The 14,983-nt window shown below is 38.8% G+C and overlaps 1 protein-coding gene across 5 annotated transcripts in view; it reads right to left on the reverse strand.

Moving 5' to 3' along the window:
* KCNH8 (potassium voltage-gated channel subfamily H member 8) overlaps nt 1-14,983 on the reverse strand; it is a 576,797-nt gene that overhangs the window by 41,300 nt on the left and 520,514 nt on the right. For all 5 annotated transcript variants that reach the window (XM_089691130.1, XM_089691138.1, XM_089691150.1 and 2 more), the window contains one exon: nt 6,743-6,849. In XM_089691130.1, the coding sequence (XP_089547256.1) occupies nt 6,743-6,849 (107 nt within the window). The remainder of the gene's footprint in view (nt 1-6,742; nt 6,850-14,983) is intronic.

Here is a 14,983-nt window from a genome sequence, read left to right on the forward strand (position 1 = left end):
GTTATAGTATTCGATGGAAACGCCGTCTGGTCCTGGACTTTTGCCATTGGGTAATGAATCTATTATTTGTATATCTCGTTTAGTGTAATTGGGGAGTTTAAGATGTTTGATTGTGTTTCTGAAAGAGTAGGTAGGTGAATTTGAGACAGAAATGTTTGTATATTTTTAATGGGAGGTTGAAGAGTAGATGTATCTTGGTTTAGGTCATAAAGCAATTCATAGTATCAAGCAAATAAATCTGCTATTTCTTGAGGATTGGTCATTTTAGATTTATCTTTAGGATGAATAGGATATGGTATTTTAGTTCTAGCTTGAAGTGATTCCATTTTATTTGCTAGGTGTCTCCCTGCTTTGTTTGTGTTTGAGTAGTAAATGAGTTTTAATGTTTGTGTGTTTTTATCAATTTGATTTATTAATAAGGAATGTAGCTTGTTTCTGAGTTTGGAGAGTGTATTTGATATGGTTTGGTCAACATTAGTTTTGTTTTGTGTTTCTAATTTATGAATATTTAGTAGTAAATCATTAAGTTGCTTGTTTCTTTGTTTTTTAGCTTTAGCACACATTTGTATAATGATACCACGTATATATGCTTTGTGGGTACACCAAAGGATGTGAGGATTTGAAACAGATTGTGAATTCTTAAGAAAAAACTCCTCAAGATGTTTTTGGATTATTGGGATATTATTGGGTATTTTTATAATGGATGAATTTACACGCCAAAGACTATGGGGTTTCAACGAATGTTTGTCTGAGATAGTGATTGAAACACGTGCATGATCTGTCCATGTTATATTGCCTATGTTTGATGTAGTGATATTTTGTAGAAGTCATTTATCTACTAATATAAGATCAATTCTTGAGTAAGATTGGTGTCTGGCAGAAAAAAAAGTATAATCTTTTTCACCTGCATGTTGACACCTCCATACCTCATATACAGTCAGGTCCATAAATATGTGGACATCGACACAATTCTAACATTTTTGGCTCTATACACCACCACCATGGATTTGAAATTAAACAAACAAGATGTGCTTTAACTGCAGACTGTCAGCTTTAATTTAAGGGTATTTACATCCAAATCAGGTGAACGGTGTAGGAATTACAACAGTTTGCATATGTGCCTCCCACTTGTTAAGGGACCAAAAGTAATGGGACAATTGGCTTCTCAGCTTTTCCATGGCCAGGTGTGTGTTATTCCCTCATTATCCCAATTACAATGAGAAGATAAAAGGTCCAGAGTTCATTTCAAGTGTGCTATTTGCATTTGGAATCTGTTGCTGTCAACTCTCAAGATGAGATCCAAAGAGCTGTCACTATCAGTGAAGCAAGCCATCATTAGGCTGAAAAAAGAAAACAAACCCATCAGAGAGATAGCAAAAACATTAGGCGTGGCCAAAATAACTGTTTGGAACATTATTAAAAAGAAGGAATGCACTGGTGAGCTCAGCAACACCAAAAGACCCGGAAGACCACGGAAAACAACTGTGGTGGATGACCGAAGAATTCTTTCCCTGGTGAAGAAAACACCCTTCACAACAGTTGGCCAGATCAAGAACACTCTCCAGGAGGTAGGTGTATGTGTGTGTGTCAAAGTCAACAATCAAGAGAAGACTTCACCAGAGTGAATACAGAGGGTTCACCACAAGATGTAAACCATTGGTGAGCCTCAAAAATAGGAAGTCCATAATAGAGTTTGCCAAACGACATCTAAAAAAGCCTTCACAGTTCTGGAACAACATCCTATGGACAGATGAGACCAAGATCAACTTGTACCAGAGTGATGGGAAGAGCAGAGTATGGAGAAGGAAAGGAACTGCTCATGATCCTAAGCATACCACCTCATCAGTGAAGCATGGTGGTGGTAGTGTCATGGTGTGGGCATGTATGGCTGCCAATGGAACTGGTTCTCTTGTATTTATTGATGATGTGACTGCTGACAAAAGCAGCAGGATGAATTCTGAAGTGTTTCGGGCAATATTATCTGCTCATATTCAGCCAAATGCTTCAGAACTCATTGGACGCCGCTTCACAGTGCAGATGGACAATGACTGCAAAAGCAACCAAAGAGTTTTTTAAGGGAAAGAAGTGGAATGTTATGCAATGGCCAAGTCAATCACCTGACCTGAATCCGATTGAGCATGCATTTCACTTGCTGAAGACAATACTGAAGGGAAAATGCCCCAAGAACAAGCAGGAACTGAAGACAGTTGCAGTAGAGGCCTGGCAGAGCATCACCAGGGATGAAACCCAGTGTCTGGTGATGTCTATGCGTTCCAGACTTCAGGCTGTAATAGACTGCAAAGGATTTGCAACCAAGTATTAAAAAGTGAAAGTTTGATTTATGATTATTATTCTATCCCATTACTTTTGGTCCCTTAACAAGTGGGAGGCACATATGCAAACTGTTGTAATTCCTACACCTGATTTGGATGTAAATACCTTTAAATTAAAGCTGACAGTCTGCAGTTAAAGCACATCTTGTTTGTTTCATTTCAAATCCATTGTGGTGGTGTATAGAGCCAAAAATGTTAGAATTGTGTCAATGTCCCAACTCTCTGTCACCGAGATCGTTAATCTCTAGTTTGATCTGTTGCATAGAGTTTTTAATATCTGACTGTATAGAAGATCTTGCCAAAAGAAGCATCTCTTTCATTAGCATATCAGAGATTGGCTGACTGGTAGTAGAAAAATTCGCAATTGGATCAGTATTATTATTTGCAGATTTTGTAATATTAGTATTAGAGCTTGTTTCAGCATGCGGTGTATTAACATCTGACATTCTGGGTTTAGATTTGGCTGGGCTTTCTATGGAGGATATAGAGGAGGTAGGAGAAATAGGCTGCATTGTAATAGCATGATTATTATGCTTTACAGGTGTCTCAGGAGGAGCTGGTATGACTTGCTTGTGTGCTGAGCGGGAAGAGGAGGATCTGGAGCCACCTCCATGGATGCTGGCCACGCCCCCTAGGATTCTTGAAACCATCATTGATTACTTTTTTTTATTCTTTCTTATATTCTATGGTGGGGTCTTTATTCATTATTGTGTAGGTCTCCCTATCTTTAAGAATATAATACATCTCTTCAACATATTTCACTTTGTCCATAAGGACTATTCCTCCCCCTTTGTTAGTGGGACTAATTATTAGATCACTTTTGTCTAAAAGGCTTTTCATACCTAAATAGCTGTATTTTTCTTTCCTCACTAATTTAACCTCTAACTTTTCAAAATCCTGAATGAGTACATCGCTAAAGAATTCAATATGTGAATTTCTGTGCCTGGTGGATTAACTAAGGATGCATTTCTCAAATTTGTATGTTTACATATTTGATCACTGTTATTGTAAACAATGGGTTTCTGTATGAAGTGCTTTCTAATACTGATCTGTCTGGTGAATTTATGAATATCTATAAAGGTTTGAAATGTATACAGTTTTGCCTTTTGGAGCAAATTTCAAACATTTATTGAGTTAAGTCTCTTCCTCATAACTCAGAGTTACTGAACTAAAATTAAAAATCCCTATGACTGTCTTACATACAACGCTTTTTTGACTCTATTAACTCTTCTTCCTCTTCTTGGTCTATGCTTCTTTTCCTTTTGTAGTTCTCCCCTAAAAAATGATTGTAATATTGTTCATCTTGTGTTTCATGGGAAGTGGAAGATTGTGGTCTATAAAATCCTCCAGAGGCTCCATCTTCTCTGTCATGTGAGTGATGCTCTCTATTATCTTCCCATCCCACTCTCATGGGGCCTCTATTATAAGGTGGATAATAATTTCTTTGGGGTGAATAGGATGTTTTTCTGGTTTTTTTTTTAAAAATCCTTCTCTTGAGGTCCCACTCCCATTATTATAGAGGTGACACCCTATATATCTACCTCCCATGTGTTCATGTGCAACATCTTTTAGGGGTTAAAAGACTGTTCTTAATAGCTATATTGACTGGATATCTTCCAGTATATTCCTCATAATCCTGATTTATAACTGAGTTCCTCCTCCCTGGTGTTTCATTCTGTGGTGGTATAGATTTCCCGTAATGTAGTTTTTGTATCATAATCCACCCATCCCTGGAGGGAGTTCTCCTATTATCAGAAACTTTACTATCCTTAGATTGAGAACTCATAGGGGTATTCAGGTTATGATTTTAATTTTCAATATTAATTTTCCATTTGAAAACCTTAATTTCTTTTTAATCCTTTACATCCCTCATATATTTTTTCTCTTTTCTTATATTTTTGTTCTTCCTCCCTATTTTCTAAATTTTTTTTCAAGTTTTCTGATTCCCTTTTATATTCATGTTTACCCTTAAAAACTTTGTAAGTGAATTAACAGTGGCTTTTATTGTTTTATTGTTACTGAGAAATAGTAACTCCTGTGTCCTGCAATTTCCATCATTGTCTCTAGAAGGATATTATTGCAATTTGCTGAATAAACTTACAGAACTGAAATTCATGGGCATAAAGTAAACCTATCACTGTCTACAATACCCATCTGCCAAAATCAAATGTTAAGAGTATTAAGGATGTTTCCTAACACTACCCTCATGTATTGAGAGATTGTGGTGATAAAGGCATGCTCTTCCTTGTCTGGTGTATATCCGATTCTGGGAATTTGTTTTTACCTTTCTCTCTCTTGTTACATGAATCATTATCAAACCAGACCCTGCTCTGGCTTTGCTTTAATTAAATAATGGCCAATGGCCTTATCAATATCCGACATTTCTTACACTGCCTGATTGCTGACAGGAAAACTACAGCTGTGGCCTGAAAAAAAAAAGACCAGCAGGATAATACAGTGTTCTTAAACACCCTGAAACATACAAAGACAATTTGAATTGATGCTCGTAGTTAAAAAATGGCAAATAAGATTCTTGCGGAAACAGTGGCATACCTGGTTGCTACATAATAGCTGTGTAGCTAGTATACAATATTTTTAATGCATATATTCATTTCTTTCCTTCCCTCCCTTTGTAGTTCATGACTAATAATTGTTATTTGTTAACTTTGGTAGAATACTTTTACGGTTATAAGATGTAGAGGCACTTATAGCTTTAAAATGAAGATGGAGTTAATACGTTTTCCTATTGTATGTCTTTGTTCTACTCTATCATTCTTTTCTACTGCTATATGAAAGACCACTCAAGAAATGATACAACGTGCCTGAAGAGTATTTTTTTTTCTCTGATGTAACTTTTTTCTGGCTTATCCCAAAAAACAAGAAGTTGAAGAAATTGCTACTCAATGTGTTCAATAATGCTCAGTATGCTTATGATACTCAAAATCTATTTCAACTGGAAATAGCGTTTTTTAGCAAGAGTTTTTAAATCTAGATATTATTCTAGTTTAAAACACAAAAACATAAATAAAATCATTTTTAGTAGTGTTACAATAATTAACTTTAGCTCCTAGAATTTGTGGTATTTTGTTAACGTGATGCTGTCAAAATAGAAATATGGCAGCTGCTTATTGCAGGTCAGTGACTTACAAAGTAGTAATTAAACTGCATGGCATACAGTTTTCATTGTATACATGGCACAAGCATATGCCTCATCATCCTCCCCCTGTCCAGCAAAGCTATGAGCAACAGATAAGTGATTTCTTAGGAGGTTATTTAATAATGTTTTCATCCAGATTGTTGGCACTTTCTTCTAAATAAGCTGAAGCTGCCAGTCTTTTACCTTAGAAATAAAAGGTAATCCAAGCTACTTATTTGTCTCTTTCCTCTCATAAAAGTACTGTAAACTCACTGCAGTCCTCTCATTGTGAGGTGTTTTTTAGAGAGCAGGGAGTTGGCTTTAAAAGTAAGAATCAATTCTCTGGGGCACTAGGAGACTCAAGCCTAAGGCACCTGCCAAAGTTGGCTTGCCTTCATCCTGTTCTGTATCAGATATTCCTGGGCATAGTTTCAGAAGCTCATAAGTACAAAGCTTTATATAGTACAAAGCACAAACTTTTCATCAAACTATTGAAATAATATCAAACTATACTACCTGCTTCTAATGATGGTGCTAACAATAAACTTTTTAATGTGATAGGATTATTGGAAACTGACGAACGTTAAAGGTTTGGTCCACCCAAGTCTAATATTGGTGATCTCTAGGGGAATAATTCACCTCCGGGCTTACTGTTATTTTTTTTTATAGCAATATGATTTCCACTCTCTATCCTTTGATGTAACATCTTACTTGCTCTACTATAGCAGCAGGAGTCTCATCTTCCCTGTCCCATAAAATAAAACAGAAAAAAAAATTGCACAACTAGCAACAAGCAAATTAACACATTAATTAATATTGACTGATCTTTTAAAGAATTCTCACTAAAGAATGATTGGTTGACAATATGACAAATATGAATTTTCACATTTGATGCAAACCTTTAATTTAGAAGTGCATCAAAGTCTTCAATTGGGACTTTAATGCAGATTTTTTTTAAATGGTGGCATTGCAGCTCCCAGTGTACCACACAGTAAGAATCTACACAACACTGGGACAGGTAAATGTAGGATTTGGGGGGTTTAAGGGGTTATTTAAAGGATGACTATACTAAAGATTTGGTTAAAAGGTAATTAACACACAGCCAGTCTATTGTCTATCTAAATCCTGCCACTGTAGAGTTTGGCCACACAAATGGGCCTGGTTGACCTTGAACCAGGTATAGATCAGTGAGCTCACAACACACCCTAGAAACAGGTAATTAGGCAACACCCTAATTTTAATCCATCTATCACAGCCCACTCTTATACATTACCTCCTGTGGATTGACTTAATCGTGCTTGTTGCCTCATTTGATAAGCTTCAAAGTCAAATGCTTGACCTTCTTCAATACCATTGTCATCTTCAATCCCATCAACAACTCTGTTAAATTGAAAATATAATCACTGTTTAATACCTCAAGTGCAGTTTAGACCTGTGGGGAATAATCTAGCATGATTTAAATAGTATACAACAGGTATGGTAATGACAATTGTATCAGTGCATTTGCACTAAAAAAATAACAATTCTGTGCTTGATATTTTTTTTTGTTTTACACATACAGTTATTTGTTCACCACTGGAATAGTGTTTGACCATTTCAATGTTTATTAATTTTTGCATTATTATGAAGAGCAGTACAACACAGTCTAATAATAAATGCATCCAGTTATTTAAAAAACGTCTACAATATTCCATACATTTTATACCACATCAATTTATATAGCATTGTTGCTATATAAGTATACAGTATATATATGTACCTGGATTAAGGAACCTACTGTATGGAATCATGTCTTTTTAACCAAATTTAGAAAAATTCAATAATGACAACAGAAAAATAAAAAAATATATATACCAGTTTTAATATAAAAGGGTGTGTTTTTGAGACTGTGTCTGTGCCTATCCTAGTAGGAGATTAATAAACAAATTGAAAATGCAGGTGGTGGGGTTATATTCAGGCCCATGCTTGGGCATGTAGACTGAAGTCTTTCTATGTTACAGATTTATAGTATAAAACACATTTTTATTTGGGCGATTCTAAGATCAGCAACTGTACTGTGATTAGTATGTATAATATATGTTTATCCCATGTATGATTTGTAGGATACAGAGCTATCCTACAAACTGTGGATTTTTAGCTAGAAATAAAGCTTATATGGATTTTAATGGGTTTTTTTTGTTTGTTTGTGTGCCCTAAAAAATCCCCACCACATGCATTTTTCAATTTGTATATACCTTTTTCCTCTGAGTATACAGTAGACCTATGTTTATCCCAAACATATATAAATAAACTTACTGCTGAAGAACTCACTTAACCTGCTAATGGTCTGTCCCAAGTATGCACTACTTATCTGGGAAAATAACTGTACACATACACTATAGGATCTCATTGCACGGCTGCTTCTAACTTTTATTAATGAGGCTGCAGATTCTTGATAAGGCAAGCATGGTTCTTAACTTACATTGGGTAAAAAGAAAATGTGTACTAAAAATATAGAGGATGCCATTCTCTTCTTTTGGAAATCCTGGTTGCCTAACTGTTATGTTAACCTATAAAGTATGGTATGTTGATCTTCAATATTTAATATATCAATGACTGACAAATAATTGTCAGATCAATTGTTCTGACCAGATGATGAGGAACCTACACTTCCTTAAAGTTTCCTGTTGGGGAAACCTACTGCCATTCTGTTCCATAGTGAACTGATAAGTGGTCTGTTGGAATATTCTCCAGGTGCATATACACTATTAATCTACTAATTTAATCTAATTAATTATGGGTAAAGTGAATTTTCAGCTGGTGGAGTGAGTAGTGAGGTCCACTCCAAAGAATGACCAACTGACTAGATTTATCACTATTTGCTCATTTTTTTCACCTCAATCAAAATTCAGATGGAAATTTGCTTGAACATTGATACCATTTTTACCTACTACAGAGTTAAAGCCTAACTTCTGCCAAAATCTTTTTCTTATTTGCATAGAGAGAGGAAGAGTTAAAACTCAGGTTTTCAATGATTTCTGTTTTTCTCTTGTGATGATTTGCCTTTATGTCTGGACAAGAAGTCTGAAATTTCCCCATAGATAACACAGACAAAAACACATTTTCAGTGAGGAAGGCTTAGAGCCTTAAACATTTGTATTGCTGTCTGTTCATTCCTGTCCTGATATCAACCACATTCTTTATTTCTTGGATGAGCAAACAAGGAGAGGAAGCACAGGGGATCTTCCAAATGAGGTCACAGGAAGAAATAACAACATAGGTTTTAGGATCTTAATTTGTGTGCCTGTGCTAATGTGTAGTACAACAATGCAGTATGCTTCCACATTGGTGTACACTGCCATTCATTCAATTACACCCAATACACATACATTAATTAAACAAATACACCTGTTCCTCAGCCCACCACAACGTATGCAAAAAAGAACACATGTGTGAGTCATGCACATTTGTTTGGCCAGTGGTTGCTGTTAGCATGTTGTTTAAGCAGACATAGTTGCAACAACCACTCTCATATTTTATACTGTGAGTAGAGGTACTGCCACTAAGTGGTAGCATGTTTTAGGTTTAATTCTTGTATAATACAACGCTCTCCTTAGTGAAATTACATGGTTATGATATAATTTTCTGTTTATCTCTTTCTTTTGCTTTCCAATAAGACTGAAGGGTTCAGCTATGTGTCCAGTGTCATCTTGCCTGGTAAAAATTATATCTGCAGTAGCTTTCCAGCAGGTTGTGGCCCCAGTTACTGCTCTTGAGATTCAGATACAGGGGGGCGCATGTGTGGAGTCTCACTGAGCAGATATGCCTGCTTAGAGCTTCACTCCTGGTGGACAATAAAGCCTGAATCCTTAGCCTGTCCAAGCACACCACTGTCCACACCCCATAGCTTTAGTGCACCTCTAGGCATGAGCAGAATGGTTCTGGGAGGACCCAGGCCAAAGATGAAAATTAAATCCATCAAAGATGCTCTGGCCCGAGCCCCAACCAAAATCACATCGGTGTCCTCCTCAGCCACTTCCATAGAGTGCCCAGGTAAAACCACTCAGTCATATCTGGACTCCCAGGGTGATCCAGATGGAGAACAACAGGCCTCTCAAAATGCTGTGTCTCCAGTCTTACTTAAACAAATTGAACGTATGCTCCACAGGGCCTAAAGCAGACATCTGACCACATTACAGACAGCCTTACCCAGAGGATTAGGGAACTGGGACATCGCACTGCTGAGCTTGAAACCAGGGTGGATGAGCTGGAAACCCTGACCCAAGACTACATGGCAGACTTTTAAAATCTAAAGGAACAGAACTTCACACTGCAATCCAAGCTGGAAGATTATGAAAATAGGGCTTGACGTTCCAACCTGTGTATCAGGTTAGCTCTATTTCAGGAAATGCAACCAGCTATTCCTGTTGAGCGTCCATAGAACCCTAACACCCCAAAAACCAGAGGGCCCGTCTAGTGACATCATATCTAAGTTTCATTGCTATCACACTAAGGAGCAACTCCTAATGGCAGCTAGAGGAAACAACGCCCTGTGCTTTCAGGGTCACTGCTATGAGTTCTCCACTTACAATCTCCAAGAGACGGACCATGAAGCTGCAGCTCCAAGTTCTCCAGCATCATCACATCTCATACCAATGAGGTTTTCCATTTTCAGTCCGCTTTGCCAACCAAGGATCCAAGCATGTATGATGCTCTGATGAGGATCTCCAAACTATTCTACAGGACCTACAGCTGATGGAACGCTCCAGCAACTCAGAAGGTGTGCGCCACCATTTGGCCTCCAGCTCTCCACGCAAATTCACCTCTACCACCATTGGCAGAGGACAGCAAGGCTCTTACAAGCCTGCTCGTTTTGCCTCACCTTCCCCAGCAGTGGAAGATTTGATGGACTGATGGCTATCCACCAACCCCCGTGGAATCCATCTCCTTTGCCTCCGAGTCACTGTCCTTAGCTGGGTGACAACCTGCTCTTGCCCTAATGGTCCAATTGACCCGCAAGTATAGCCCCTTGATTCCCCTTGGTGGTTCTCCAACCCTGCGCCTAATTCTTATGTGACAGTTTACCTTAAACATGTGTCATCTGTGTTCAATGCCCCTTCGTCTGCTCTTATAATAGGCAGCATATCCCCCTCCCTTCTAAACCCTGTCCTCCTTTCCTTCCCTACTCCACCTACCCTCCCTGGGTTTTTTTTTCTTTATTTCTTCTTTTTCCTTGCCTGCCTTCACATGGACATACCTGACCTTTCACTAGGCTGCAGTGACTTGAACGTTGGACACATTGAATTGTCTCATTATCCTGTTTTTTTTTTCAGTCAGGGCACCCTACACGCATCTCCCAACCCTTTTAATTGAAATTTTACCTTTTGGTTCCCTAAAGGCCTTCCCTACCAGTACATGTTGCATAGCTAGCAGGTTTCACTCTAATTGGTATGTATTTACTCATGATTGTTTCACGCCCACTGTTATCATTTTGTGCTGGCGGATTTTACATATATTTTTTTTTCCCAACTGAGCCTGTTCTTGGTCACTCACTATATTTGATATTTGTACTGCCTTGCTCTAATGGACATCCCCCCCACACCTTTTACTTTCCCATCCTTTCCTCCTCCCATTCCTTTCTCTTCCCTAACCTTTCCACCCTCCCCTTGGTCCTTCTGTTTCCCGGTTATCCTCTCTCGGAGCAATAAAACTCAATAACCAAATAGAGTCCAGAAATCTTCCTCTGCCAGATATCTCTATTTAAGGCTTGGGTCCCTCCAGGTCTGTTCCTTGTGTCCTCACTCCGATACCCTCAGCTGCCTGCCCTATTTATGTGGGCACCCGACAGTATTACCATTGCCTTTGGAGTGATGCTGGTTTTCCCTCCAGAAGGCCTGCAATTGTGGGTACACAGTTTTTTCTTTATTTTACAATTTGTACGTTGTTTGCTATGTCTATTTCTCTCTCTACTTCTGCTGGATCTCTTTACCTGATCTCTTTCCCCTGAGGGCCGGCGAAACTTCCGTGGTGAGTATGCTTTTTCACATTATCTCCTCTCACAGCTCATTACAATGGCTCCCTTAACCATTCTCTACCTGAATGTTCAGGGACTTAGCATCACCCAAAAATGCACAAAAGCTTTCCGCTCCTTTGCAGCTATTAAGGCCCACATACTCTGCCTACAGGAAATGCACTTTTCGACTTGAGCCACACCCAAATTCTTCAGCTCACTCAATCCCCATGTTTACACCTCTTCAGCCACAACTAAACAATGGGTTTACCGCATCACACCCTTCATACTCTCAGCCGAAATTAAAGATTCAGATGGGCGCTATATAATCCTCACTGGTCAACTTATGGACACTGCTGTTAGCATTGTGTTATACTATGTCCCTATTAGGCAGCCTACATCCTTTCTCTCACATTTCCTCAAGGTGTTTGACTCTCTGTGGAGATTTGAGTCAAGTCCTACTGCCATTCTTAGACAAATTGCTTCCTTCCACCTCCACTAGCCCTGCAAAGCTTCCTTTTAGCCATCTTCTCACTAAATACAACTTGGTGGACTCCTGGCGCCAACTGAACCCGAGTAGAAAACGCTATACTTACTGCTCCCACCCGCATAAAGCCTTCTTGCGAATTGACCATATCTTCCTAACTGTAGGCATGGTTCCTGAAATCGTGACATCTAAGATATTGCCCTTCACATGGTTGGATCATGATGCAGTGCTAACCACAAAAGCTTCCCCTATCCCAACAGCCCATGATTACTCTTGGTGCCTCAATGACTGTATACTTAAAATCCATCCCATCGTGCGGATATTGAAATAGCTCTTAAGGAATATTTGTTGCACAATTTCACCCCTGACATATCCCCACTCACCTTATGGGAGGCAGATAAACCTGTGATGTGTGGGGTGGTCATACATCAATTGGCATTTCTCAAACTTGAACGCAAAGTGCTATACCGCAAAATTGGAATCTGATTTTAACACTTGCTATCTGGTATTCCAAACTAACCAATCCCCAACAACTAAACTCCAACTAGACAAAGCCCACTTGGAATTTGACCTGTTCCTCACCAAATTGGCGGAAAAATCCTTGCAACACTCCAGACATAAATGCTATCTCAAAGGCAACAAACCAGACACTCTGTGGTGTGTGCACTTAAGTCATTGGACAAGCCCCCTAAACCCATTTGACTTAAGGTAGCACGGGACATATACACAAGTAATCCAGTCAAGATTCTACACAAGTTCCAGTCACACCTAACCTCTCTATATATGCTTGATCGTGCTGTAGACACTATGGAGGTGGATGCCTTTTTTTTGCATATTACATTGCCAGAGCTCTCTCAATCTCACCATGCCCAACTCAAGTCCCCTATCACTGAATCTGAGGTGTCCATTGCCATTCTCCTAGATTGTAAGCCCTCTGTTTCCTCTTGTACCAAATTGTATTGTAATTGTAATGTCTACCTTCATTTTGTAAAGAGCTACGCAAACTGTTGGCACTATATAAATCCTGTATTATAATATTAATAATTTGTGAATTGAAACTGAATAAACGCCTAGGTCGGAATAGCTACTCCGCCATCTATTATAAAACTTTTACAGAGCTTCTAACCCCTCCCTTAACTAGAGCCTTTAACACCCTTTTCGACCAGAAACTTTAACAGCTATCATCTGCATGCTCCCGAAATCCCACTCTGATGACTCCACCTGGACCAATTATCGTCCTATATCTCTATTAAATCTTGATATCTAGCTTTTAGCCAAAATCCTCGCAACCCAACTTAATAAAGTCATTGGGGGCTCAATTCACGGTGATCAGGTAGGGTTCATTCCAGTTTGACAAGCTAGTGACAACATCCACCGAGCTGTGGTAATTGCCCATGCAGCAAAAACCTGCCGTATCCCCTCCTGCCACCTTTCTCTAGACATAAAAAAGGCATTCAATACTGTATCAAGGCCCTACTTACAATATACTTTGCTAAAGTTGGGCTTTGGTCCTCACTTCTTTTGCTGGGTCTCAGTCCTTTATGGCTTGCCAAGAGCGTATGTCAAATATGCCCGTTACAAATCAGATCTATTTCACATTGGAAGGGGCATGCACCAAGGCTGCCCACTTTCCCCTTTATTATTCGCCTTTCTTATCGAATCATTGGCAGAACACATCCGCTCTGACCCCTAAATCAAGGGAGTTGAGCTAGGCGGATATCATCACAAACTATGTTTATTTGCAGATGACATCCTGCTGTTTTTATCTTCCCTGCACGTATCATCGCCAAATTTGCTAGCCACACTTACCCAATTTGCTCTTCTTTCCAGTCTCTCGGTCAGTGTTCAGAAATCTATTGCACTTAATATCTCATTGACTTACATACTTACATAGTTAGTTTCACTGAAAAAAGACAAAAGTATATCCAGTTCAACCATAAAAAAAAAAGTTCTAATTCTATACCCACAGTTGATCCAGAGAAAGGAAAAAACCCAGCAAAGCATGGTCCAATTTGCTCCTGCAGTGTAAAAAATTATTTCCTGATCCCTGAGAGGCAATCAGATATTCCCTGGATAAACTTTACCTATAAATGTTAGTAACAACTTATATTCTGTGTATCCAATAAAGATTCCAGGCCTTTTTTAAAGAAATCCACAGAGCTGGCCAGAACCAACTCTTGAGGGCGTCTATTCCACATTCTTACAGCTCTTACTGTGAAGAAACCTTTCCGTATTTGGAGATTAAATTTCTTTTCCTCCAGATGTAAAGAGTGCCTCCTTGTCCTCTGTGATGATCTCAATGTGAATAACTCTACACCGAGTTCACTATATGAACCACTGATGTATTTCTACATGTTGATCATATCCCCCCCTTAATTTCCTCTTCTCAAGAGAGAAGAAATTCAGTTCCTCTAATCTTTCCTCATAGCTGAGCTCCTCCATGCTTCTTACCAGTTTGGTTGTCCTTCTCTGTACTTTCTCTAGTGCCCCAATGTTCTTTTTGTGAATTGGTGCCCAAAGATGAATTGCATATTCCAGATGAGGTCTTACTAATGATTTTTACAGGGGTAAATGATATCTCTCTCTGGAGTCTATACCTCTTTTAATATAAGAGAGTATTTTGCTCGCTTTAGAAACCGCAGCTTGGCATTGCATGCCATTATTAAGCTTGTGATCTACCAGAGCTCCCAGATCCTTTTCCACCATTGATTCTCCCAGTTGTACACCCCCTAGTATGTATGATGCATGCATATTCTTAGTGGATAACTTTACATTTATCAACATTAAACCTCATTTGCCACATAGTTGCCCAATTAAACAGCGCATTGAGGTCGGCTTGTACGTTGGAGACATCCTGTAAGGACTTTATTCCACTGCACAGCTTTGTGTCATCTGCAAAGACCGAAATGGTATTTGTAATCCCAGACCCTATTTCATTTATAAATATATTAAAAGTAAGGGTCCCAACACTGAACCTTGGGGTACACCACTAACAACCCTAGACCATTCAGAGTATGAATCATTAACCACTACTCTCT

Source organism: Staurois parvus, unplaced genomic scaffold, assembly GCF_062004578.1.
Source record: "Staurois parvus isolate SC_StPar_1 unplaced genomic scaffold, SC_StPar_1.0 ptg000021l, whole genome shotgun sequence".
Classification (NCBI taxonomy): Eukaryota; Metazoa; Chordata; class Amphibia; order Anura; family Ranidae; genus Staurois; species Staurois parvus.